The 26,446-nt window shown below is 44.0% G+C and overlaps 1 protein-coding gene across 1 annotated transcript; it reads right to left on the bottom strand.

Annotated features, from left to right (window-relative positions):
* Positions 1 to 15,644: 15,644 nt before the first annotated feature.
* Positions 15,645 to 20,138, bottom strand: LOC137383012 (immunoglobulin lambda-1 light chain-like). The gene is made up of 3 exons (XM_068055601.1): positions 20,023 to 20,138; positions 19,530 to 19,877; positions 15,645 to 16,202 (listed from the first exon to the last, which is right to left on the bottom strand). The coding sequence occupies exons 1-3, from the start codon at positions 20,069 to 20,071 to the stop codon at positions 15,880 to 15,882; spliced, it is 720 nt and encodes a 239-aa protein (XP_067911702.1). The 5' UTR covers positions 20,072 to 20,138; the 3' UTR covers positions 15,645 to 15,879.
* Positions 20,139 to 26,446: the final 6,308 nt, after the last annotated feature.

Raw genomic sequence — 26,446 nt, 5'->3', positions numbered from 1 at the left:
ACAGCTTGCCTCCAGTCCAGCTGTTAGCAAAGAGGGTGCATGGAGAAGAAGCACACACCTTCCCGGGAGCGGAAAGCAGTCGAACCTCTTCCAGCGCGCAGGAGTTTTGAAAAAAAAAAGCCCACAGTGACGTCAGAGGAGAGCTGCAAGGTTGAGTATCAGCTGTCAGAATATCTTAAAAAAATAAGGGGAAAGTTGCTTTTTTTTGTTGGAAAAAAACCTCTGGTGATAAGGTGAGTACTATGAAAGTGTTTTTTTTTTAATGACTTTAGATTGAAGTGGGTAGAACAAGGCCGTTAGTGTAATTAGTATCTTTTAATTAGGGGAGTAAATAATTAATCTAAGGGTAAGTCATGGCAGGAGAACTCAGCCCTGTGATATGCTCCTCCTGCGCTTCATGGGAAATCAGGGACGCTTCCTGTGTCCCTGACGACCATGTGTGCAGGAAGTGTATCCAGCTGCAGCTACTGGCTATCCGCATGACAGAGCTGGAGCTGCAGGTGGATTCACTGTGGAGCATCTGTGATGCTGAGGACGTCGTGGATAGCATGTTTAGTGAGGTGGTGATACCACAGGTAATGGCTGCACAGGCAAAAAAGAGATGGGTGACCACCAGACAGAGTAGTAGGCGCAGGCAGGTAGAGCAGGAGTCCCCTTTGGCCAACTCCCTTGCAAAGAGATAGATCACTTTGGATACTGTTGGGGGGCATGACCTCCCAGGGGAAAGCAGCAGCAGCCAAGTTTGTGGCCCCACGGAGGGCTCTGCTGCACAGCAGGGGAGGAAAAGGGTTGGAAGAGCTGTAGTGATAGGGGATTCTATCGTAAGCGGTGCAGATAGACATTTCTGTGGCCTCAAAAGAGACTCCATGATGGTATGTTGCCTCCCTGGTGCCAGGGTCAAGGATGTCTCGGGGCGGCTGCAGGACATTCTGAAAGGGGAGGGTGAGCAGCCAGAGGTCGTGGTCCATACTGCTACTAACGACATAGGCAGGAAGAGAAATGAGGTCCTGCAAAGTGAATATAGGGAGTTAGGTAGAAGGTTAGCAAGCAGGACCTCTCGGGTTGTAACCTCAGGATTACTCCCTGTGCCACGTGACGGTAGGAATAGGAGGATTAAGCAAATGAATGTGTGGCTGAAGAGCTAGTGTAGGCTTCAGCTACATGGATCATTGAGATCCCTTCTTGTGCAGAGGTGACCTGTCCAAGAAGGATGGGTTGCATCTAAACTGGAAGGGGACCAATATTCTTGCGGGGAGGTTGCGAGTATTACTTGGGAGAGTTTAAACTAGTCTTGTGGGGGGTGGGAGGGGGTGGGATCCAAAATAGTAGTCTCTCTGATGAGATAGTTGAGGCAAACATAGAGGTTAAAGCAAACAAGTCCAGTAGGCAGACCGGGCAGGGGCAGGACAGGGAGCATGGAAAGTCTGATTGGCCAAACTCCATTTACTTTAATGCAAGAAGCCTTACAGGTAAGGCAGATGAACTCAGTGCATGGATCAGCACATGGGATGGTGATATTATAGCTATTATGGAAACGTGGTTAAGGGATGGGCAGGAGTGGCAGCTCAATGTTCTGGAGTACTGATCCTTCCGGCATGACAGAGCTGGAGGTAAGAGAGGAGGGTGAATTGCACTATTGATTAGGGAGGACATCACGGCAGTACTTAGAGAGGATATCCCGGGGGGGGGGGGGGGGGGGGGAATGCCCAGCGAGGCCATATGGGTAGAACTTAGAAATAAGAAAGGGGTGATCACTTTGATAGGATTACACTATAGGCCCCCCAATAGTCAGAGGGAAGTGGAGGAGCATATATGTAGGGAAATCACAGATAAGTGTAGGAATTATAGGGTTGCATTCGTAGGTGACTTTAACTTTCCTAATATTGACTGGGACTGCCTTAGTGCCAAGGGATCAGATGAGGAACAACTTATTAAGTGTGTCCAGGATAGTTTTCTGAAGCAGTATGTGGATGGCCCTACTAGAGAAGGGGCTACACTCGACCCCCTCTTCTGAAATGAGGATGGGCAGGTGGTTGATGTGTCAGTGGGGGAGCACTTTGGGACCAGTGACCATAACTCTATTAGCTTCAAGATAGTTATGGAAAAGAATAGGACTGGTCCTCAGGTTGAAGTCCTAAATTGGGGGAAGACTAATTTCGATGGCATCAGACAGGAACTCTCAAAAGTTGAATGGGAGAGGCTGTTTACAGGTAAAGGGACGTCTGGCAAGTGGGAGGCTTTTAAAAGTGAGATAGGAAGAATTCAGGGCTGGCATGTTCCTGTTAGATGGAAGTGCAAGGCTGGCAAGTTGAGGGAACCTTGGTTGACGAGGGATATTGAGGGACTGGTCAGGACAAAGAAGGAGGCAGATGTCAGGTATAGGCAGCTGGGATCGAATGAGTCCCTCGAGGAGTATAGGGGATAAAAGACTATGCTTAAGAAAGAAATTAGGAGGGCGTAAAGGGGCCTTGAGATTTCCCTGGCAGATAAGATAAAGGAGAATCCTAAAAGAATCTATAAGTGTACTAAGAGTAAAAGGGTAGCTAGGGAGACAGTAGATCCCCTTAAGGATCAGTGTGGTAATGAATGTGTGGAGCCATGGGAAATGTGCAAAGTCTTAAATGAATATTTCTCGTCCGTATTTACCGTGGAGAAGGTCATGGAAGCGAGTGAGTTCAAGGGAGGGAACAGCGATATCCTGGAGCATATCAACATTAGAAAGGAGAATGTGTGGGAGGTTTTGAAGTGCATAAGGTGGATAAATCCCCAGGGCCTGACCAGATGCATCCTAAGATGCTATGGGAAGCAAGGGAGGAGATTGCTGGGGCCCTGGCAGAGATTTTTGTATCATTGTTAGCCACGGGTGAGGTACCGGAAGACTGGAGGATAGCTAATGTTGTGCCCTTATTGAAGAAGGGCAGCAGGGATAAGCCAGGGAACTACAGGCTGGTGAGCCTTACATCAGTGGTGGGAAATCTATTGGAAGGGATTCTGAGAGACAGGATTTATATGCATCTGGAAAGGCATGGTCTGATTAGGGAAAGTCAGCAAGGCTTTGCTCATGGGAAATCATGTCTCACGAATTTGATTGAGTTTTTCGAGGAGGTGACCAAGAGAATTGACGAGGGCAGGGCGATGGATGTCCTTTACATGGACTTTAGCAAGACCTTTGACAAGGTCCCGCATGGTAGGCTGGTCCAGATTGTTCGAACACATGAGATCCAGGGTGACCTCGCAAATTGGATCCAAAATTGGCTTGGCGATAGGAGGCAGAGGTGGTAGTGGAGGGTTGTTTTTCAGATTGGAGGCCGGTGACCAGTGGTGTGCTGCAGGGATCGGTGCTGGGCCCTCTGTTTGTCATATATATTAATGACTTGAATGTGAATGTAAGCGGCATGATTAGTAGGTTTGCAGATAACACCAAAATTGGTGGTATGGTGGACAGTGAAGAAGGTTGTCTAAGGTTACCACAGGATATAGATCAACTGGGAAAGTGGGCAAGAGAGTGGCAAATGGAATTTAATGGAGACATGTGTGAAGTGAAGCATTTTGGGAAGTTAAACCAGGGCAGGACACAGACAGTGAATGGCAAGGCCCTGGGCAGTGTTCTTGAGCAGAGAGACCTTGGGGTGCAAGTACATAGTTCCCTGAAAGTGGCAACACAGGTAGATAGGGTGGTGAAGAAGGCATATGGCATGCTTGCCTCCATCAGCCAAGACATTGAGTACAAGGGTTGGGACGTCATGTTACAGTTGTACAGAACGTTGGTGAGGCCCAATTTGGAGTATTGTGTGCAGTTCTGGTCGCCGCACTACAAGAAAGATGTGATTAAGCTAGAGAGGGTGCACAAAAGATTCACAAGGATGTTGCCTGGTTTGGGTTATAAAGAGTGATTGGATAGGCTGGGTCTGTTTTCCCTGGAGCGAATGAGGCTGACAGGGGACATGATAGAGGTATATAAAATTGTGAGAGGCATAGATAGGGTAGATCCAGAGTCTGCTTCCCATGGTAGGGGTGAATAAAACTAGACGGCATAGATTTAAAGTGAGAGGGAGGAGGTTTAAAGGGGATCAAAGGGGTAAATTTTTCACACAAGGAATAGTGGATATCTGGAACGAGCTGCCTGAGGAGGTGGTGGAGGCAGGTTCAGTAGCGACATTTAAGAGGCATCTGGACAGGTACTTGAATGAGCAAGGCATAGAGGGATATGGAATTAATGCAGGCTGGTGGGATTAGTATAATTAGGCATTATGGTCAGCATGGATGCGGTGGTCCGAAGGGCCTGTTTCTATGCTGTACGATGCTACGACTCTATGACTTTATGACAAACGGGTTATAAAGACATCTTGACACATATGGATATTCAGGGTCGCAGTCATGCTGGAGAGATAGCCGTAATCGAGGATGAGGACTTGAGACTGCATGCACGATGGTGAGTTTTGTTCGCAAACATTTTTATTGAAATTGTTGGTTGTGGAAATGCACAATTATCAGTCTCTGCCTTGCCTTCCTTGCTCGCTGCTCATCATGTCTGGCCTCCATCACTGCTGTCTGATTACCCATCTGTGCCTGTCCTTGTTTTGCCCTCTGTGTCCTCATCGTCAGAGGATGTCTCATGCTCTCATATTTCTTCATCTTGCAGGGCCATGATGTGGTGTTGAACACAGCAGACTGCAACGATGATCATAAACTTGTGTGGTGCATACTGTAGGGCTCCAGCAGATCTATTGAGGCAGTGGAAGCGCATCTTCAGCATACCAATGGCCTGTGCGATGTTATGACTGATCACTCCAGTCAAAACCCTCAATCAAAATATACGATTCTGATTGTGGTAGCAGAAACGCACTGTTAATTTCAATCCCGTTGCTCCACAGATTGCCTAACATAGCATTTAAAACTTTCCAAATTAAAGAAAGACCCAGGCAAATTGTACCATCTATTAACCCCCCGCATGAGGTTAACCAAATCAGGTGTCTTTAAATTAGCGCTTTAATTAGAAGAACTAAATTCTTAAACATTATGAAGATATAAACAACATATAAAATAGAAAAAAATAGAGTCCTTGCAAATTTACAGTCCAATGTTGTTTGAAGTCCTCACACCCGTCCGATGCAAAAAGAAAAGGTTCTTCCACAGTAGAACAGTCCATAGTCTAACTCCAGTAGCAGGTGATGCTTTCCTTCTTCCACGATGGATTTCAACAATTAGCAACTTGAGAACACTTTCAATTGTAGGTGTGGATTTCCCACTGTTTGAGGGCTTGTGGCATGTCCTACAAAATTGTCTGACACCTTTATAAGACCTGGCCAGTAGTAATGTTTGCTTATGTATGATTTGGTCTTCTGAATTCCCCTATGTCGTGAAAAGGGAATGTCGTGTGCTAACCTTAATAATCCTTGGCGATAAGTACATTAGGTGGTACATTATCTGTTCAACAACTGTCCAGTCTTTGTCAGCATGTCTGTGAGGCAGTCTCCATTTCCTCCACAAAACCCCATTTGCCATATAATAACCTTCCAAAACTCCTTTCACCTCGGCCTCTGACAAAGCTGTTGATACTATTTGGTAGATCTCTGGATCAGCTTCCTGTGCTGCAATGATAGACCATCTGTTAAACATCTCATTTGGATTATCTAAAGCCCCAAATAAGGTTTCTGATGCCTGATTATCTATTTGTGGTGTCCCTTTTAACTCCAACAATGGATCCTGTTTAGCCATTGCTCGGGTAATGCAGGAAATATTCCTGGAATGTGGTCCTGTAATTGCTCCATTTCCTTAACTTTACATGGTTCCTCTGTAACTATAGGAAAAACTGATATTTTTGATCCAGCCAAATCATGTCCGAGGAGTCGATCAATTCCCTTTACTATTAAACTCTGGACAACACCAACAGTTACTATCCCAGTTATTAAGTCACTCTCCATGCAAAGGTACGGGTATACACACCCCACCAATTCCATTTACTAAAACTTTAGCATTCAAGATGCTGTCTGGTGAAAACCACCTATCTTTCCCCAGCAAGAGTGTTTGGGTCGCTCCTGTATCCCTGAGTATAATGATAGGATTTCCTGCCTCACTTACAGAATACAGAGTTACTCTCCCCTTTGTCAAAAGATCATTACAACTCTTAGGTATTTTATTCTTAACCTCTACAATCCTCTTAGTATTAGTATCTGGCTTCACATTCACAGCTGTCATTAAAGCCTGGTCTTTGTACTCTCAGTCGGGGAATGTTTCCTCTGCACTAACTTTGCTTACCCCAACAAGTCCCATGCATTTACCTCGCAATTTCCAGTTCTCTGAATGAAGATGACCCCTGTTGTTGCAATGATAACACCTTGGGTTGTGAACCTCACTTCTACCCCAGCACGTTCCTTTCTGACCTGAGAAGGTGATGCTGGGGCATTCCCAGCTGTTCCTTCTTGTGCCCGGCTACTTGCTTTCCTTTTACTCTTCCACTTTCTATCCTTCTCGGGTTTATGGGGGTGATGGACAAAATAGGTTGGCTTATTCACAAGCTCAGAATCATCAGCAATCTCTGATGCTTGCCTAGCTTTCAAAAGTTTCAGGTTATCTATATGAGTTCTCACTACGGAAGGAATGGAGTTTTTCAACTCTTCTAAGAGAATTAATTCTCGAAGGTCCTCATATGTGGTTTCTATCTTGAATGCCCATATCCAACGGTCAAAATTCATTTGCTTCACCCTCTCAAATTCTAAATATGTCTGCCTAGTCATTCTCTGTAAGTTCTCAAACCTCTGACAGTAAGCTTCAGGGACTAACTCATACGCAGTGAGAATAGCCTTTTTTGCCATCTAATAATCTGCAGAAGCCTCTTCAGAAAGCATGGCATAAGCTTCATGAGCTCTGCCTACCAGCCTGCGTGCATGAGCAATGTCCAGCTTTCTTTCGGTCATTTCATCTGTTTGGCTATTTTTTCAAAAGATATGGAAAATGCCTCAACGTCCCTTTCCTCGAACTTAGGAAGGGCCTATATAAATTTGAACAACTTCTCACTGAGTCATGATCTAAACTCAGATTCTTCCTGACCTGAATTTTCCCTGGATTCAGGCCTACTCTTTTGTCATAGTTCCATTTCTTTTAATTTAAATTCCCTGTCTTCTCTTTTACTCTCTCTCTCACTCTGAAGTTCAAGTTTTCTTAATGCTATTGCTTTTTTCTTTTTCCATTTCCTCTTTTTCCAATTCAAGATTTCTTCATACTTTTTCTGCTTCAAGTTTATTGTGTTTCTAACTGAATCCTAGCCAATATCACTGCATCACTCTCGGACCTACTACCTTGTTGTTCATCATATTGCCCTACATCTGTATTATCATCATCATCTTTTACTAATTACAGATGTTCGGCTGTTATGGCAATTATCTTTGCAGATTGGCCTTAGTGGTAATGTCCGAAGTTAAAACAAGTTCAACAGGAGAACAACGCATAATTTACCAAACCTTTGGAAGCACCAAGGTCTCACACCTCGGTGCTGCCAGCTTTTCAGAGACAGGAAAGTGAAAGCACGCGAGTGCCACATGTCATGCAGAAGATTGCTAACAGCTAGTTGGATTGCAGTGAATTATATGATAATTAATGCAAAATTGTATTTAACATATTTAAATTACTGTCTCATCACAGAGCGGTGGCAGTGCCACCATGGAATTTCGGCGCCTCCGAGGAAATCAGAATCCGGCAGGAGGCATCAGGTTCCTTGGTAGATGAATTTGTGCTGATTCTCCGGCCCAACCCGCCAAAGAACCCGCCTTCAAACTGAATGTAAAATCCAGCTCACTGTGAGACATATTTAGCCAATGAGCTTCACAAGAGATCAATTTCCCAAAGGGAAAGCTGCCAAAAGTCCCGTTTGGGTAGTATTCTCCTCCTATTCATTGATTTAGCAAAGCAGGGCTGACAAGCAAACTAGAGTGATCGATAGACAAGCAATGTATCAGAAATCGCAATGACTGACTTGACTTTACTATTAAAACAACAACCACTTGCATTTATAGAGTACTTTAAGGCAGTGAAACATCCCAGCTGCTTTATATGAACATAGTCTAACAAAAGTTTATGGAGAACAACAAAAGAAGATGTTCGAACAGGGTTTGTTGATCAAAGAGATAGGTTTTAAGGTGCCCCTTCAAGGAGGAGATAGAGGAAGAGAGGCAGTTCTGCTTGACAGAGAAGTCCAGAGCTTAAGACCTCATCTCCTGAAGGCACTGCTGTCAATAATGGAGTAATTAAAATCGGGTCAGTGTAAGTGGCCAGAATGGGAGGCGCTCAGAAATTTCAGAGGGTTGTATGATTGCAGAATGTTATGGAACAGGCAAGAGAAAAGGCCATGGAGAAATTTGTAAACAACAATGAAAGTTTTCAAATTACGGCATTGTTGAATGTCGGCCAGTGAGCATAGGGGAGATGGGTGAAAAGGAATTGGTGCGAGGTAGCATATGGGCACCAGAATTTTGGATAAAGTCAAGCTTATGTAGTGTGGTAGATGGAAAGCTGACCAGATGAGAGTAGGAATAGTCATGTCTGGAGGAAATAAAGGAATGGATAAGGGTTTCAGTTTCAGATGAGCTGAAGCAGGGGTGAAGTCGGGCAATGTTAAGGTGGGATTAGACAGTCTTGTGACGGATTGTGTGTTCACAAGCACCTGGAAGGCTCAAATACAACACCAAGGTTACAAACAGTTTGGGTCAGCCTCAGACAGTTGCCAGGGACAGGGAAGGAGTTGGTGGCGATGGACTGGAATTTGTGATGAGGATGGAAGACAATGGCTTCCCTCTTTCCAATATTTAGTTGGAGGAAATTATCGTTCATCTTGTGCTGAATGTCGGACAAGCCATATAACAAAGTAGAAACAGTGGAGAGGACAAGAGAGCGAGTGATGAGGCAGACCTGGATGTTATCAGAGTTCATGTGGCGCCAGACATGGTATTTCCAGATGAAGTCCCCAACAGGCAGTATATAGATGAGAAATAGGAGGGAGTCAAGGATAGAGTATTGGGGTACGCCAGCGATAATGCATGGGAGTGAGAAGAGAGCTATTGCAGGTTATTCTCCGGCTACGGCAGGATGGATAAGAATAGAACGAGGTGAGGGCGGCCCCACCCAGCTGGATAGCGATGGAAAGGTGTTGGAGGCAGATGGTTGGTTAACTGTGCCAAAGGCTGAAGACCGGTCGAGAAAGATGAACAGGAATAGTTTACCGTGGTCACAATGACAAATGATGCCATTTGTGATTTTGATGAGGGTGTTTACTGTGGCAGGGGCAGCAATCTGATTGGAGCAACTCAAATGTCCAGTTGCTGGAAAGCTAGCCATGGATGTGGGAGGTGACAACACACTTGAGGAGTTCAGAGAGGTAGGGTGGTTGAAGATGGGTCAGCAGTTTGCAAGGACAGAGGGTAAGGGTGATTGTTTTAGAAGACGGATGCTGACGATAGGTTTGAAGATGGGGAAAGTACCTGAGGAGAGAGAACCACTCACAATATCAAACAACATCGGGGCCAGGAAGGTAGACTGCGTGGTCACCAGTTTAATTTGAATAGTTTCAGGACAGCAGTTGGTTTCATGGACAAGATGAACTTGGAGAGGGCATGAGCAGAATAGGAGACGAAGATGCAAGTTCAGAGCTAGGGCAGGTGTGAACTTCAGGGAGTGCACATGATGGCCATACCGAGGACTGGCCGGGATGAAAGAGAGTAAGGACTTTAAAGTGATAAAGACCATTTAAGGTCCAGGTTAGGATGTGATTAAGCAGAATTGGTTGTCTTGAATGGAGGGTCATAGGCTAGAACGCTGGGAAGTGTAAATGTGGTTATACGTTACTTGGGGGATTTTTCTCTCTTTAAATTATTCCATGAAATAATTTTTGTTTGGGCTGATCCTTCAAGATTTGAGATATTCGGAGTATATTCTAGTGCTTGTATTTAATTATTTTGCCTTAAAGCTGTTTTGATGTAAACTTAATCTTCTGGTCTCAAACGCTATTTTGAAATACAGAAATGGAACATTAGTGTAATTTTGCTGTAAGGAATGAACAGTAAATCTAACACTTATGGCAGTGTTCTGTACCTGACACTGTGTTTGAAGATCACGTCTCATTAGTTTGATTATAACTTTCAGATAAACATTCGATTCTACTTGTGCAAGTATCTCGGGCTATGTTTTACCGGGCCCTGTAGTTTCCACATATAGCCCTAACGTTTAGTGTATTTGTTTTTCCTTGTCACAACCAGCTGCTTGTAAATGCGTTATTTTTCGAGCTAACCCACTAATTTTCGTCCAGACGATGCCAATAGTGAAATGGCAAGAAGACTTCTTAGTTCCTGTGGCGGTCTTCCAGTTCCGGTAACTTGTTGCTTTTCCGGGACGTTTACGGACTGCAGCTGTCAAGAGCTGAATGAATGTAAGCACAATTCCAAAGCATTTTGCGGCCACCCTCACCAAGATCAAAGTGAACAAGAGCAAATGATCTGCAATTCTCAATGGATTGTTTGAACCTCTGCAATACTTGAGTGTCATTGGTCAGTAATCAAGGGAGTTGTGATTGTAACACTTCTACCTGAGATCCTGGTTTCTCAAACAGGAAGACCAATCTCAGTATAAGAACAATAAACTGCTCCTCAAAGGCGGAGCTGCAGAGACAGGCGGATGTTCTCTCTAGCGGAGGATGATGTTTTCTCCCTCTGTTAGAACTGCTACTATAACTTTGCCCTGATGTGCCAGATCGGTCTCTTCATCCTCGCCGTTATTCAGGCCATTCTGCTGATAGACCGAACAAGAGATTTTCGAAGGAGCCGATCCACTGATCACTTGTGGGATAAATCCCAAAGAAATTCCAACATCTATGTAAATGAATAGTGAGCCCTGAATTTTCTAGAGAGCCCTTGTACTCTCCTTCATGTTGTGTTTGAGGAGTTTAATTGGAATGCTGTCTTGGTTAAGATTGATTAATGGCGAGATTACCTGCAGTTTTATAAAAGCAAAATACTGCGGATGCTGGAAATCTGAAATAAGAGCAGAAAGTGCTGGAAATACTCAGCAGGTCTGGCAACATCTGTGGAGAGAGAAGCAGAGTTAACGTTTCAGGTCTGTGGATTTTCATCAGAACTGTTCTGATGTTGCCAGAGCTGCTATTTACAACACTTTGTTTTTTATTACCTGCAGTTATGGTTAACGTTAACTGGAGATTTTGATTACGTTTCGTATAACTGGTACAAGTACATCAGAATACTGGCTTGAAATCACAAGTACCAGAAAAGGAGACAACTGATGAAGGCTCGCAGAAAATTAACCCAGAGGTGAAACAGCGGAACATCTCCGTTCAGTCGGCCAGCTTCCGGTTGCTTGCCATTTCAACACACACCCCTGCTCCCATGCCCACATTTCTGTCCTGGGCCTGCTGCAGTGTTCCAGTGAACATCAAAGCAACACTGAGGAGGAGCACCTCATTTTCTGATTCGGCACCAGGACTGAACATTGAGTGCAATAATTTCAGAGCATGACTGGCCACCTTTTTATAATTATTTTGTTATATTTTGTTTTATCTTTTTTTTAACCATGTGCCTGCCTTAAAATGGATTTTTCACGTTTGTGCTTTTGGCTAGGGCTGCTCATTATTCTGTCATTGACACTCTTTCTGCATTAATGCTTTGTCTTTCACCACACCATTCGCCCGCTCTCTTTGCCTTTGCTCCATGACATTCTTGTCAGTAAATTTCTCCGGCCCTCTGTCCTATCACACACCTCCCCTTTTGTTCTCTTTACCCCCACCCCGCTCTACTTGCTTAAAACTGATTACATTTCTAATATTTGCCAGTCTGATGATAGGTCACAGACCTGAAATGTTAATTCTGCTTCTCTCTCCACAGATGCTGCGAGACCTGCTGAGTATTTCCGCACTTTCTGTTTTTGTTTTAGATTTCCAGCATCCGCAGTATTTTGCTTTTGTCATGGTGGGGCGGTTGCCTACGGGCTGCTCCACAGCAACACTGCTGGGAAGAGAAGGGAAATCTCTTTCACTCAGACTGCCCACTGTGGTGCTACAAAACAAAGAAATGAGAACAAAGCAACAAAAGAAATAGAAATTGCATCGCGCCATTTGGGCTTTTGAGCCTGTTCCGCCATTCAATGATTTTCCTGCCTGATCTTCCACATCAAATACACTTTCCAGCCCTACTCCTAAATTCCTTGATTCTTTCAGTATCCAAAAAACTATCGATTTCTGTCTTAAATAAGCTCAACTACTGAGCAGTCACAGCCCTCTGGGGTACAGAATTATGAAGATTGAGTGAAGAAATTGCTCACCAAGGCCCTATCAAATTGTTTGGTATCCTACTGCAGGTGGGGGTTGGGCGGCAGCTACGTGAATGATAATATCTAATACATGCACTAGCTGTTTATCTTAGCAGTAGACATGAAACAATGTGCACAAACAGGTATGCTGACTGAAAACAACTTTCACGCTGTGTGTTCGCAACATATTTGTAATCAGGTCGATATTAATCTGTGACTCGATCATGTAATTTTAATAATTTCTCACTATTTGTTACTACGAAGAATCGAGGGCATAGCAACCGATCAATTGAGCTGTATCTTTAAACTAAACATAAACTAAACTTCTGAGCTTGTCAGCATTCAATTTCAACCTTAGGATCAAAGGACATAGGAGCAGGAGTAGGCCACAGCGCCCTTCGATCCTGGTCTTCCACTATTCTAGATCATGGCTGATCTTCGACCACAATGCCATTTTGCTGCACTATTCCCATATCCCTTGATATTAATAATGTCTAGAAATCTATCACTCTCTGTCTTGAAGATACTCATGACCAAGCATTCTGGGCCAGTGAATTCCACACATTTATCACCCTCTGAGTGAAGAAATTCCTCCTTAGCTCTGCCCTAAATGACCTACCTCTTATTCTGACACTGTGTCCCCTGGTTGTAGACCACCGCCGACCCCCTCCACCATTCCCCTCCCACCCCCAGCCAACCAGGGGAACATCCTTCCTTCATCAACTTGGTTGAGCCCTGTAAGAATTTTGTGTGCTTCAATGAGATCGCCTCTCATTATTCTAAATTCTAGAGAATATAGGCCCAGTCTCCTCAATCTCTCCTCACAGGACAATCCCGCCATCCTGAGTATCAGTCTGGTGAACCTTCATTGCACTCCATCTATGACACTCTCCTTTGGTAAGAAGATCAAAACTGCGCACAATACTCCAGGTGCGGTCTCACCAGGACTCTACACAATTGCAGCAAAACTTCTTTACTGCTAAACTCAAATTCTCTTGCAATAAAGGCTAACATACCATTTGGCTTCCTAATTGCTTGCTGCACCTGCATGTTAGCATTCAATGACTTATGAACAAAGTCACCCAGGTCCCTTTGGACATCAACACTTCGCAATCTCTCACCATTTAAGAAATACTCTGCGTTTCTGTTTTTTCCGAACAAAGTGGATAACCTCATATTTTTCCACATTATATTCCATCAACCATATCCTTGCCCACTCACTTAAGCAATTTGCATCCCCTTGAAGACTCTTTGCATCCTCCTCACAAATCACATGCCCACCTGGTTTTGTCTAATCAGCAAACTTGCAAATATTGCATTCAGCCCCCACATCCAAACCATTGATTTAGATTGTGATTAGCTGGTACACAAGCAGTGATCCAAAGCCTACTAACCTGAGAATGACCAGTTTTTTCCTACTCTCTGTTTTCTGTCCATTAACCAATTCTCAATCCACGCCAGTATATTACCCCCAATCCCATGTGTTCTAATTTTGTTGACCAGCCTGTATGGGACCTTATCAAAAGCCTTCTGAAAACTCAAACACACCACATCCATGTCTCCGCCTTATCTATTCTGCTGGATACATCCTCAAAGACTAATAGGTTTGTCACATGATTTCTCTTTCACAGATCCCTATTGACCCTGCCGAATCCTACCATTATTTTTTAACTTAAAAGCAAAATACTGCGGATGCTGGAAATCTGAAACAAAAACAAGAAATGCTGGATTCACTCAGCAGGTCTGGCAGCATCTGTGGAAAGAGAAGCAGAGTTAACGTTTCGGGTCAGTGACCCTTCTTCGGAACTGTCTGGTTATAACATCCTTTATATTAGATTCTAGCATTTTCCCTACTACTGTCAGGAAAACAGGTCTGTGGTTCCCGTTTGCTCTCTCCCTCCTTTCTTAATTAGTGGGGTTACATTTGCTACCATTCAATCTGCAGGAACAATTCCAGAATCTATAGAATTTTGGAAGATGATCACCAACGCATCCACTGTCTCTCCAGCCAACACTTTCAACAGTGTGGCATGTTAAACATCAGTTCCAGGGGATTTATCAACTTTCAGTCCTAATCATTCCCCAGTACTACATTTTTACGAATACTAATTTATTTCAGTTCCTCATTTTTGCTAGCCCCTTGGTTCTTTAATATTTCTGAGAGGGTTTTTTTTCCATTGAGGAGAGGCAAAAGTTACTCGACCTCCGAATTTGGTGTGATCTGCAACTTGTTTATATAACTCTGTATGACTTCATTAATATATATGGCGAAAAGCTGGGCTGGAAGACCTCCCAATCAAGCACCAATCCGTATCTTCAAGTAAACTATTGATGTCATCGGACCGTGGAGATCTGATATTTACGCCTCACTGTTCTGGTCTAACGCACCGTCGGAACAGTTTCTGCACGTCTATCCTGTCGCACTTCATAATTTTAAAGCCCTCTATAAATTATACCCAGTCTTCTCTTAATAAGGGAAAATTGCCCAACATGCTAATTTACCTGATAGTTGCATCATCCCAATTCGAGTAACAACATTGCAGATACGTTCGGCACTTTCTCAAGTCCTTCAGTATCATTTGTAGTATGGAGTCCAATGCTGAGCACAGTTCTGTATAAATCTAACATAAACCCCCCTGCTGTTGTATTCTATTCCAATAGAAATTAGCTGGCACTTTGTTTTCACTCGCTATGGCCTTAACAACTAATAATGCTACTTTTAACGATTTATGTACCGTAGACCTACATCAGTCTGAACAAAGAAGGCTAGATGCTAAAGGGATACTGCACCGAGTTGGTGATTTGTGTGAGGCTGAATTTAAAAAGCGCGACTGTTATATGAGCTGGTTTCGGTCAAAGGCCTCAAGGAATCTCTAGTTATGACTTGCTTCTAAAATAACCTGATTCAATCTAACCATTATTGACCACTTAAAGTCATCGGATAATTTTGAAAAAAGAATGCAGTGTCAGGAATTGCACCGCGCGTTAAGTGCGGGGTCTCCAAAAGAGAGGCGGTCACGGGGTTTGCCCTGAATTTGTGTAACCAGATGATTAAGAAACACTTGCACCAAGTGCTTTGAATTCGTGTCAGAAACACTGACAAATGGTTCAGCTCCATCCCGACAGGAACAAAATTCAGCCAGGTCTATCTTTGAAAATATGTTGCCAGATTACTTCCACGTCTTCGTGTACATAATCTGATTATTTTGACTGATGGCAAAGGCTTTACACAAAATGTGCAGAATGTTGCAAAAATAAAACCGCTATTTAATCACATGTAGGAAGTTGCTAACAATTGTTTCAGACCCAACGGCACAGAAAAATAACAACACATGAGATAGCGGAATAGTCGTTTTATTAAACTGTGATGTTTGTAAGGTTACACTGAAACTTTGATCAGTTCAGGGTGAACACACTGTAAAAAAACAGACAGCGGAATCCACCGGATAAACTGCACCACTGTTCTGATTTGAAATGTTCCACTGAAAAGCAAGCATGTAATGGCCGTTTGCGGAATATATTTGTAAAGAAACTTTGCTGCTGGAATAACAAATCAATACATAAGATTTTGAATCAGATACAACTGGACCTCGAGATACTTGTTTTTAGCGGATTTGCCTGAGTCTCGTGTTTAACCACACAGGAGTAAAGCTCGTGTGAGTTCCACTCTGAGGCTGGCAGAGTCAGATAACTGCTCACACTGAACGTGCTGTCCGTCTCCTGCTGGATCCGACTGGTCTCAACACCATTCCCTCTCACACTGTCATCTACAGTCCACTCAATCTCCACAGCTCCCGGGTTAAACCCGCTCACCAAACACACCAGGGTCGCCGTGTTCTTTGCTGCGATTTGATCTGATGAAGGCGGAAGGACCGAAACCGAGGGGACCCGTGGATCTGAAAATCAGAAATAAATTGAAGTAGATCCATTCTTCATCCACATAAAAGTCGGAATCAATGTTTGACATTTTTGAAAACTTTTAAAATTACATTAAATAGCTATAATGAGTTTAACAGAACGGAATCCCGTTAGAGTCCAAAAGCTGGGGCCAACAGTCCCGGGGAATATATAACCTGAGAAAAGATTCCTACTTTTCCTTAAGGCAAGAAACGCATACAAATTCTTAAGAGAAATTTGAATCTAACCAAAATAATGCGCTCAGAAAATAAGATAAAGATTAAAAAGAATCGTAATAATCAATAAATCAGAATTAGGGCATATTAGAGAATATTAAAGGCAATGCTGACAGCAAAGATTGTTCAATATTTAAGGCCAAACATTTAAGGCCAAACTGTTAAACCAACGATTTGCACTTGCTTTGACGGAAGTGAATCTTGAACTAATATTTGGATTTCTGCCGCTTTGCTCCTTTCTCGCTGCCACAAGGTTTCCCGCTCGTCCGACGGTGACTCTTTTGCCTAAAACCTCAGAAGACTGTTCTATCACATTCTAATTACGCTGTTTGGGGACTTCTTTGGGGTCAGTGGGTCACAATTCATACGTTTTCACTAAACGGAAACTGTTTCCTCTAAATAACATCTGTTATTGTGAACTATTATATCTATATTGTCTAATAATATAACCTCAATTTTTTTTTAGTTTTAGAGATACAGCACTGAAACAGGCCCTTCGGCCCACCGAGTCTGTGCCGACCATCAACCACCCATTTATACTAATCCTACACTAACCCCATATTCCTATCACATCCCCACCTGTCCCTATATATTTCCCTACCACCTACCTATACTAGGGGCAATTTATAATGGCCAATTTAACCTATCAACCTGCAAGTCTTTGGCATGTGGGAGGAAACCGGAGCACCCGGAGGAAACCCACGCAGACACAGGGAGAACTTGCAAACTCCACACAGGCAGTACCCAGAATCGAACCCGGGTCCCTGGAGCTGTGAGGCTGCAGTGCAATCTGCAAGTAATAAAGCCAACCTGACCTGGTTTATATTCATCCCTCAACTAACATCGTTAAAACAGATTATCTGGCCTGTGATGTTTGTGGGACTTTGCGCAAATAAGCTGCCGAGTTTCATACATTACAAAGGGTGACTGTCCTTTAAAAAGCACGAAATTAGCTATGAAGTGCGCTCAGATGTCCTGAGGTCGTGGAAGGCGGCATAACAATGCAAGCTCGTTCTTTTTTTTTCTTATTCTTCAATCGAAATATTCCCATGAAGGCAACAACGAAATATAACCAAGTGTAAGAAGATTAAAGCCGAACTCTCAGAATCTCATATCTTTTAAATAACCCTTCGCACCATGTATTACAAGCACCAGCTGCCAATGACAAACCTCAGTAAAATGGTTTATGTAATGTGAAGAAACGAAGAAAAGGTTGAAACACTACTTTTTTCAATCCGAAAATGAGAGGCCGAGCCTCTGCAATTGGTTCTGATGTTGCGGTGTGATGTCAGCGACATCGGCGCGTCTCAACAGCACTAGATGTGACCGTGACGGTTTAACAATCTATTGCCATTCTGAGAGTTTCGCCTTGGAACCGACAACTTCGCCTCACTTTCCTGACGTTATTAATTTGGAGACTGAAACTGCGATTAGTCTGACAAGTGCCTCCAACCCCTGTTGTCAGAGTTTGTATAATCTCCAAGCCTCACCCGGAGTTTAACTGAAAATTCAGGTACTGAAATATCTGAAATCTCGTGGGATTATTGCACAGGTTTTACCATCAGTTTATATTATTGTCTAAATACAAGAGTTTTGCAGCGAACTGGGCGTCAGCTGGGTGGACGGCTAGAATATGAGACAGAATGACGCCAACAGCGTGGGCTCAATCCCGTTACCGGCTGTGTTAGCTCATGGAGGCTTGTCCCAAACTTGAAGAGTGGTGATCCTCAAACTATGTATCACCAACTGCCTCTCTAATGGGGAGAGATGCCTCTGGACCTTTAGGATTATGGCGAGAGCAAGCAAGTAAACAACGAACGATAAAGTTAATAGCAGCGATCGTTTTGAAAAGGAATAATTGAAAATATTCTGTGGCATGTTCTGTTTTATATCTCATTTTCGCCCATTTTGCTGTGATGCCACCGAATAACCAAGTCAAAATAGCGATAGAGTATGTGCATTTTCCATATTACTCCTCTCACACTAACCACAGAACCGACAGCAAAGCGCAATTGAGAGCACAAGAGCAGCAGGAAGAATCTGATACCGATTCCGAGACATTGCTACACAATAGATTGGGCGGGAAGATAATGAGCCCCTGACTTGTTAAGAAAATAGGCATCATGTCAATTATTGGTGTTTGTTATTGCGGAATGCAGAAAATCGATCAGTGTGTGTGGTTATCACCAGCTGAACTGAGCTCAACAGTGTGATTACTATAGTCAGCGGGGATTAATGCGAAATGTCGGACTGAGAATCATGTACTGAGCGGTTTTCATTGAGTTTGGAGACGAGTGAGAGTGACTTACAGCAAGTCGCCACACTATCCTTCCGCAGTCTCAATCCAAGAATGATGATTAAATTCCGGTACTACTCTCAGTAGAATGAAAGTTTTGAATTTGTGTTTATGCCTTTTGTGCCGAAAAGGGCCGCGGTATTCCGATCTCAAAGACCCTGTGGGATTCAGGAATCATGGCCAGAAACAGGCCAATCGCACCCTTTGAAAGGCGCCCACTTAGTCCTTTTCCCATCCATTTGTTTTTCCTTTGTCAAAGTTTTATCCACTTTCTTTTTAAACGATAGTCTGATTCTGCTCGCCCTATTCTTTGAGGTAGGACACTGCAGTCCTAACACTCCACTGGGTAAAGAAAATATCCTATCCAGTCCCTTCGCCCTTCTACCAATGACATTCAATTGATGTCCTCAGGTTACCGACTGGCCGATCAGTGAAAATCTCTGTTTTCATTTTGCTCAGAACTATGCTCATTTCAAGCAGATCATCCCGTAAACTTGCAGTAGACCGAGCTTCACTCTCGTTCTCTTGCAACTAAAACCTTGCAGCACTGGTATCATCTTTAAAAATTGCCTCTGTCCTCTCTTACAACCTGAAAACCCTGCGTCAAATTGGGCGCAGTTATGCCGATCTTTTAAATGTCACCGGACGCTGATTCACAAGCTCTAGATAAATATAAGAGAAATAGTCCTGTTTTGCTCTCATCCAATCCACCAAGCCAGTGATTTTAAAGTGATTTTTGATATTCCGATGTTAACCCTGAAAATGTTAAAGCTCAGTAGAAATAAGTTACTTACTGTCCAGGTTCAGCTTGGTTCCTCTCCCGAAAATATATGCAGCTGCACTGCTACTCCTGGCAGCACAGTAATAATCCGCGGCGTCCTCCGACTGCACTTTGGTGATGGTTAAAAGCAACTTGCTACTCGATGACTCCACAGATCCGGTAAATCGATCTGGAATCCCCGAAGCTTTACCGCTGTACTCGCTCCAAACCAATACAGGGGCACTGCTGGGTTTCTGCCAGTACCAGCTCGTGTAGTAGCTGCCGATACTGCCTCCGGACATGGTGCAGGTGATCTTGACGGTGCTCCCCGGTGTGGATGAGATGGATCCTGGCTGAGTCAGGACAGGATCCGCGTTTGTACCTGGTGAAATAACAAGTTATTGTTCAGTCAAACTCTGCAATTGTGAATATTGTTGCTAATTCAGGTCTGTTAAACACAAGCACAAAAAAAAAAATTCCGAGCAATGCAAACAGCAGCGATAATGAAGGTTAACGCCGGTACTTACTGTGGAGACAGAGCATCAGTGCGGCAAGAACTTGAACCCATTCAGTCATGGTGAAGGTTCCAGTGAGGGTCTGATGGAGAATAGTTCGTGACACGAATGTGGTTCTGGGCTCTTTCTAAACCTCTCCTTAAAAAGCTTCAACCTTCGCAACGTCATTGAATATTACATTTGCATGCAAATTTCCATTCATGTAAATCAGGTCACGGGATCCCATGTCCTGTGTTGACTGATATTTGAATTACGCGCATGTCAGCCATTTTAGAAAAAGAGAAACAAAACGTCAATGACGAGAATGATTGAAAACGGCAAAACAAACGGTGCAGCGAGACATGAAACAACGATTATGTTTGGGTTTTGGAAGGGTAAAGGTTATAATAGAGGAAAACTTGAGCATAGTAAATGCTTTATTAGCTCTATGGACCTCGGGAAGAGCACATTGGATAAGCAAAGTATGAGTTGAGATTTGATTTGTTTAGTTTAGAGATAGAGCACTGAAACAGGCCCTTCAGCCCACCGAGTCTGTGCCGACCATCAACCACCCATTTATACTAATCCTACACAAATCCCATTTTCCTCCCACATCCCCACCTGTCCCTATATTTCCCTACCACCTACCTATACTAGTGGCAATTTATAATGGCCAATTTACCTACCAACCTGCAAGTCTTTTGGCTTGTGGGAGGAAACCCGAGCACCCGGAGAAAACCCACGCAGACACAGGGAGAACTTGCAAACTCCACACAAGTTTGCAGCAAGGAATTAAAGAAATTGGGCACTGTCCCTGTTGACATCAGAGATAGATAGATAGATAGATCGATCGATCGATCGATCATGGAAATGAATGAAGGTTTAACAAACAGATCGAAATGTTTTATTTTCATCTTGCCCTGCAATGAGGTGACAATAGTGCACTTCTTGGGAAGTCTTGGTGAGTTAAACTTTGTGAGAAAAATGTGGACGAGGAAATGGTGCTTTCCGCAAGATGTTTTATTAATGGATCCGGGCAAGTTATTTGTGTCACAGGAAACGGTGAGGTTTAGAATGTCATGCCAATGAATTGAAAAATGAAGGGTAAATGAGTCAAATATAACAGTTGTTCATTAGACTTGTGATATTTATGAAAAACGGCAAAGTGAAATCATCTGTTCGATGTCACTGTTGTGCGAAATTCCATTCTCATTGTCCAACTGAAAGGCACAGAGAGAGATCAAGAAATAACGATCTAATCAGTACACTGAGAGCACTGGCCGTCGTGGTTGCAGATAGTGTCTCAGATAGTACATAGATTCATGGAATTAAACAGCACAGAAGGAAGCCAATCGGCCCACAGCACCTATGTCGGCTCTGTGAAGCAGCCATCAAATTAGATCCACTGCCCTCGTCTTTCTCCAGAACACTCTGTATTTCCCAACTTCAAGTGATTGTCAAATTCCCTTTCGAAAGTTATTATTAAATCTTCTCCCACCAACATTTCAGCTGATGTATTCCAGATCAAAACAACTGGCGTGTCTTTGTTTTCCTCCTTGCTCTTCTGTTCTTTTCCCAAATTACCTTAAATCTGTGACCTCCGGTTGCCGAACCCTCTGCCACTGGAAAGACTTTCTGCTTATTTACTCTATCAAATTGCTTCAAGAAATGTTTTTATCTTCATGTCAGTTGTTAAAGATCGCAGGCTCAAACAACTCAGGGGTACGAATGCCCCTCCAGATCTTTCTCCCCTTCACTTACTTCTGACAACATCCCTTCTTCTAATCTCACCTCTTGCCGTGTATTCACAATAACTTCCCACATTCCCCTCCTTGACCCTGAACAATCGGTTCTTCGTAAAGGATTCAGCTTTATTCCCTTACGGCCTACCTCAAAGAATTTTGATCTCGGCACGATATTGAGCTCTTTTTCCATTGTCTTTGCCTCTGCGCCGACGTCTTTGGCCAGGAGTCCTCCCTTCACACATCAAACCAGTTTACCCATTTCCAGTATTCTCCCTCCACCTAGCAACGCCAACCACCCCCCCCCCCCCACCCCCACCCCCTCCTCCCCTGCCTCTTATCTCTCTTGATCTTTTCATTGCGAAATGCAACCTCACATTAGCCGTCTCAATTTCTCTGCACCCCACTCTTACTGTAACCTATCTCCCTCTGAACTGACTACATTCTGTTGTCTCAGGTCCAACCCTAACATCATTATCAAAGCTGCTGACAAGAATGGTGCTATTGTTGACTGACAAACTGACCTCTACCTTGCAGATGCTGAACACCAACTCTCTGACACTTCCTCCTACCTCTCCCTGGAGAATAACCACAGCACCAAACACCAAACCATTATTTCCACGACTGGAGATCATCCCTCCACAGCTTCGAACCTCATAGTTCCCCAACCCCTAAAAGCCCACGTCCACCTGCTTCCCAGGATCCACACACAGGACTACCCAAAGAGATATATTGCTTCAACCTGTTCCTGCCCTACTGAACTGATTTCTTCCTCTCGGATCAATTTTTTTCTTCCCTTGTCCAGTCTTTCCTACCTACATCCGTGACTCTTCTGATGCCCACTGTCACTTCAACAGTTTCCAATTTCCCGGCCATAACCATCTTCTCTTCACCATGGACGTCCAATCTCTCCACACCTCCATCCCCCACCAGGATGGTTTGAGGGCTCTCCACTTCTTCTTTGAATGGAGGTGCAACTAGTTTCCATCCACCACCATACATTTATGCCCGTTTGAACTTGTTCTCACATTGAATAAATTCTTCTTTAACTCATCTCACTTCCTCCAGATAAAAGGTGTTGCTATGGCTACCCACATAGGTCCTAGCTATACCCGCCTTTTTGTGGAAAATGTGGAATATTCCTTGTACCCCGTCCCTCAACTCTATTTCCAGTACATTGATGAATGTATCAGTGTCATTCCCTGCTCTCGCTCTGAACTGGAAATGTTTATCAACTTTGATTCCAATTTCTGCCCTTCTCTCACCTTCTCATGATCAATCTCCAACCCCGCTTCTCCTCCTTTGCCTCTCCGTTTTCATTTATAGTGATGGGTGATAAACAAAATAGTCATAATAAGCCCACTGACTGGCTCAGCTACCTCAACTACACTTACTCACATTAGTTCCTGTACGGACTCCATTCCATTCTCCCAGTTTCTCCATCTCTATTCTGATGCTGCAACCTTCCACACCAGCGCTTCTGATATGTCTCCCTTCTTCCTCAACCAAGGATTCTATCCCCGCAACTCCCCACCTCCCAACGTGGCTGACATGGCCCTCAACCATGTCTGACCCATATCGCACACTTCTGCTGTCAACCCTTCCCGTCCCTCCCAGAGCCACAATAGGTTTCTCCTTGTCCTCAGCTTCTACCCCACCAGCTTCTACATTCAATGGATCAACTCCACCATTTCTGTCACATCCAGCTTGATGCCACCATCAAACACATTTTCGCTCCCCTCCCCATTCAGCATTCTGGAGGGAACATTCCCTCCGTGAAATCCTGCTCCACTCCTCTCTCACACCCAACACCCTGTCCCCTTCCATGCAAGCACGGGAGATGCAAGACCTGCTCCATTGCTTCATCTCGTCTCACTGTCCAAGGCCTCAAACACTCCTGCGAGGGGAAGCAGCCTAGTAACCTATCCACCGTTTATGCTGCTCGCAATGGAATCTGCTCTACATTAAGGAGAATAAATGCAGATTGGGTGAACAATTTGTGGAACACCTCTGGTCAGCCACAAGCATGACCCCAAGCTTCCAGTGACCTGCCACTTTAATTCTCCATCATGTTCTCACGCTGACATCTCTGTCCTCGGCCTTTTGCAGTGTTCCAATGAAGCTCAACGTAATTTTGAGGAGCAGTACCTCATCTTTTGATTAGTCACTCGACAGCCCTCTGGACTCAATACTGAGTTCAACAATTCCAGACACTAATCTCTGCCCCAATTTTAATACATTTTCTTTGCATGTTTCGACTATCTTGTTTTTCGCACGTTTTCTCTTGTTTTTGCTTTTGGATTGTAGCTGTTCATTATGCTGCCATTCACACCACTTCTGGACACATATTTTGTTTCTTTACTTGTGCCATTACTACTCCCTTTCACTCTGCCTCACCAACTCCTTTGTCATTCAATGTCTTCCAACTTCCACCCTATCACAGACCTTCCATTTTGTTCTATTTCCACCCTCCCGCATTTGTACTACTTTTAATCTTTTACATTTATAACGTTTACCAGTTCTAGTGAAGGGTCATCGACATGAAAAGTTAACTCTGTTCCTCTCTCCACAGATGCTGGCAGACCTGCTGAGTATTTCCAGCATTTTCTGTTTCTATTTCAGATTTGTAGTATTCTCACTATTTTGCTTTTCTGTTCCTTCAAGAACACCTCGAACAAATCTCTCTTTAACGTGCTCTACTCTGAGAGAAGCCCCAGTTTCTCTAGTCCAGTGGTTCTCAAATCTTTTTCACTAAAGGACTCCTTTTGATGGATTAATAGATTAGTAATCATGCCACCCACCCAGCCCCAATTATAATACTATGTAAAGCTCAAAATATGAAAGTGATGCATGTAAAAATTGTTTTTAAGAACGGTTTTTAGAAGACCGGTATTTACTTATAGATAACAGTGCAATGGGAGTGCCTGCTTCTCACTGCATAGTCTGTCTAATATTGGCAGCAGCTCGGAGAGAGCAGGAGAATGGCGGGAATCGCATCACGGGGGAAGCAGATCACGGAAAAAAACACTAGAGGAGCACGATGCAGCAGAGCACGGCTGCGATCGCCGTTCACTTGCATACCCTTGGTTACGGTGCCCTGGACAGCCGTCCAACTATAAGGTTGTCCCGCACACGGACAGCACAGAAGGTCACTGCGGACCCCAGGGGTCTGGGGAGCTCTGTTTGAGAGCCAGAGGTTTAGATGGGCTGCGTTTGCTGACAAGGCAACTGCACAGATGGATGACATCCGCGATCGTTCTGTGCTTGCTCTGCTTTGCAAGGATTCATTTATATTGTTCGCATTTTGCAAGCCAAACCCAAGCAACGGGAAATATTAAAGACAATTTCGGAAGTATCAAAGGTTTGATGTAAATAATTGTGGCTAATTGAGAGACAAATATCTTTAAGTTGTTAATATTTTGATAAAATGTGATATATTTAATCACAAAATATTCTTATCTTTACTCATAAGAAATGTCTGAGATGCCATTGACATTTGTGTACCAAATAAATGTGGTGCAAGATTGCCACCTGCTGGTGCTGTAACATATGACACAGGGATGACATCCGAACATCCGAACAAACGAATTCGGTGCTGCAGTAGACGACCTGGCCGCTCGTGCCTCCTCCGCCAGTCAACAAGATCATGGCTAATCTGATTGTAACCTCAACTTCCCATTCCTGCCTACCACCAATAACCTTTCACCCCCTTGTTTATCACCATTCTAAGTACCTCTTCCACCGCCTTTGGAGGATGAGAGTTCCAAAGACTTACGACCCTCTGAGAGAAAAACTTTCTCCTCATCTCTGTTCTAAATGGGCACTGCAATTTTATGAGGGGTAGCAGCGGCAAGTAAGAGCCTGGGGAGTGTAAAATCCTGGCGTGGCCCACAGGCCCAGCAGAGGTGGGCCCATCCTCGAACTTTTGGCCGGTGGGCGGGACCTCCTGCCCAACATAAAAGTCCGTCCAGACTCACCAGAGGTGAAGGCGCATTGGTATATGCTTGGGAAGGACTGAACCTGGGAGTCCTTAAAATAATTTCGGCTCCATAAATTCTTATGGCTGATTATCACCTACAGCCCTCCCTCGGCTGATAAATAAGTCCTCCTCTATGCTGAACACCACCTGAAGAAGCACTGATAGTCGCAAGTGCTCAGAATATAATCTGGGTGAGGGACCTAAATATCCAGCACCAAAGGTGGCTCAGTAGCACCACTACTGATGAAGCTGACTGAGTCCTGAAGCATATAGCTGCCACACTGGGTCTGAAGCAGGTAGTGAGAGAAGAATCATGTTGGAAAACCTACCTGAGCCAGTCCTCATCAGCCTCTCAGTTGCAGATGCATCGGTCTATGATAGTGTTGTTAGGAGTCACCACTACACAGTCCTTGTGAAGACAAAGTCCTGCCTTCACATTGAGGAAACCCTCCATCATGTTCCCTGCCAGTAGCACCATACAAAATGGGATAAAGCAGAACAGATCTAAAAGCTCAGAACGGGACATCCTTGAAGCACTGTGAGACATCAAAAGCAGCAGAATTATATTCAAACACAATCTGTAATCTCATGGCCACACTCTACTATCACCATTAGGCGAGAGGGCTAACCCTGGTAAAGGCCTGCAAAGGTATGCAATTGAAACCCGACCGGGGCCCGAGAGAACCACATCCAACCCGAATCCGATCCATCCTGAGTCCTTTGATTTGTTCCTGCG

The sequence above is a fragment of the Heterodontus francisci genome, chromosome 23, assembly GCF_036365525.1.
Source record: "Heterodontus francisci isolate sHetFra1 chromosome 23, sHetFra1.hap1, whole genome shotgun sequence".
In the NCBI taxonomy this organism is placed as follows: Eukaryota; Metazoa; Chordata; class Chondrichthyes; order Heterodontiformes; family Heterodontidae; genus Heterodontus; species Heterodontus francisci.
This window is presented reverse-complemented; position numbering and strand designations above follow the sequence as displayed.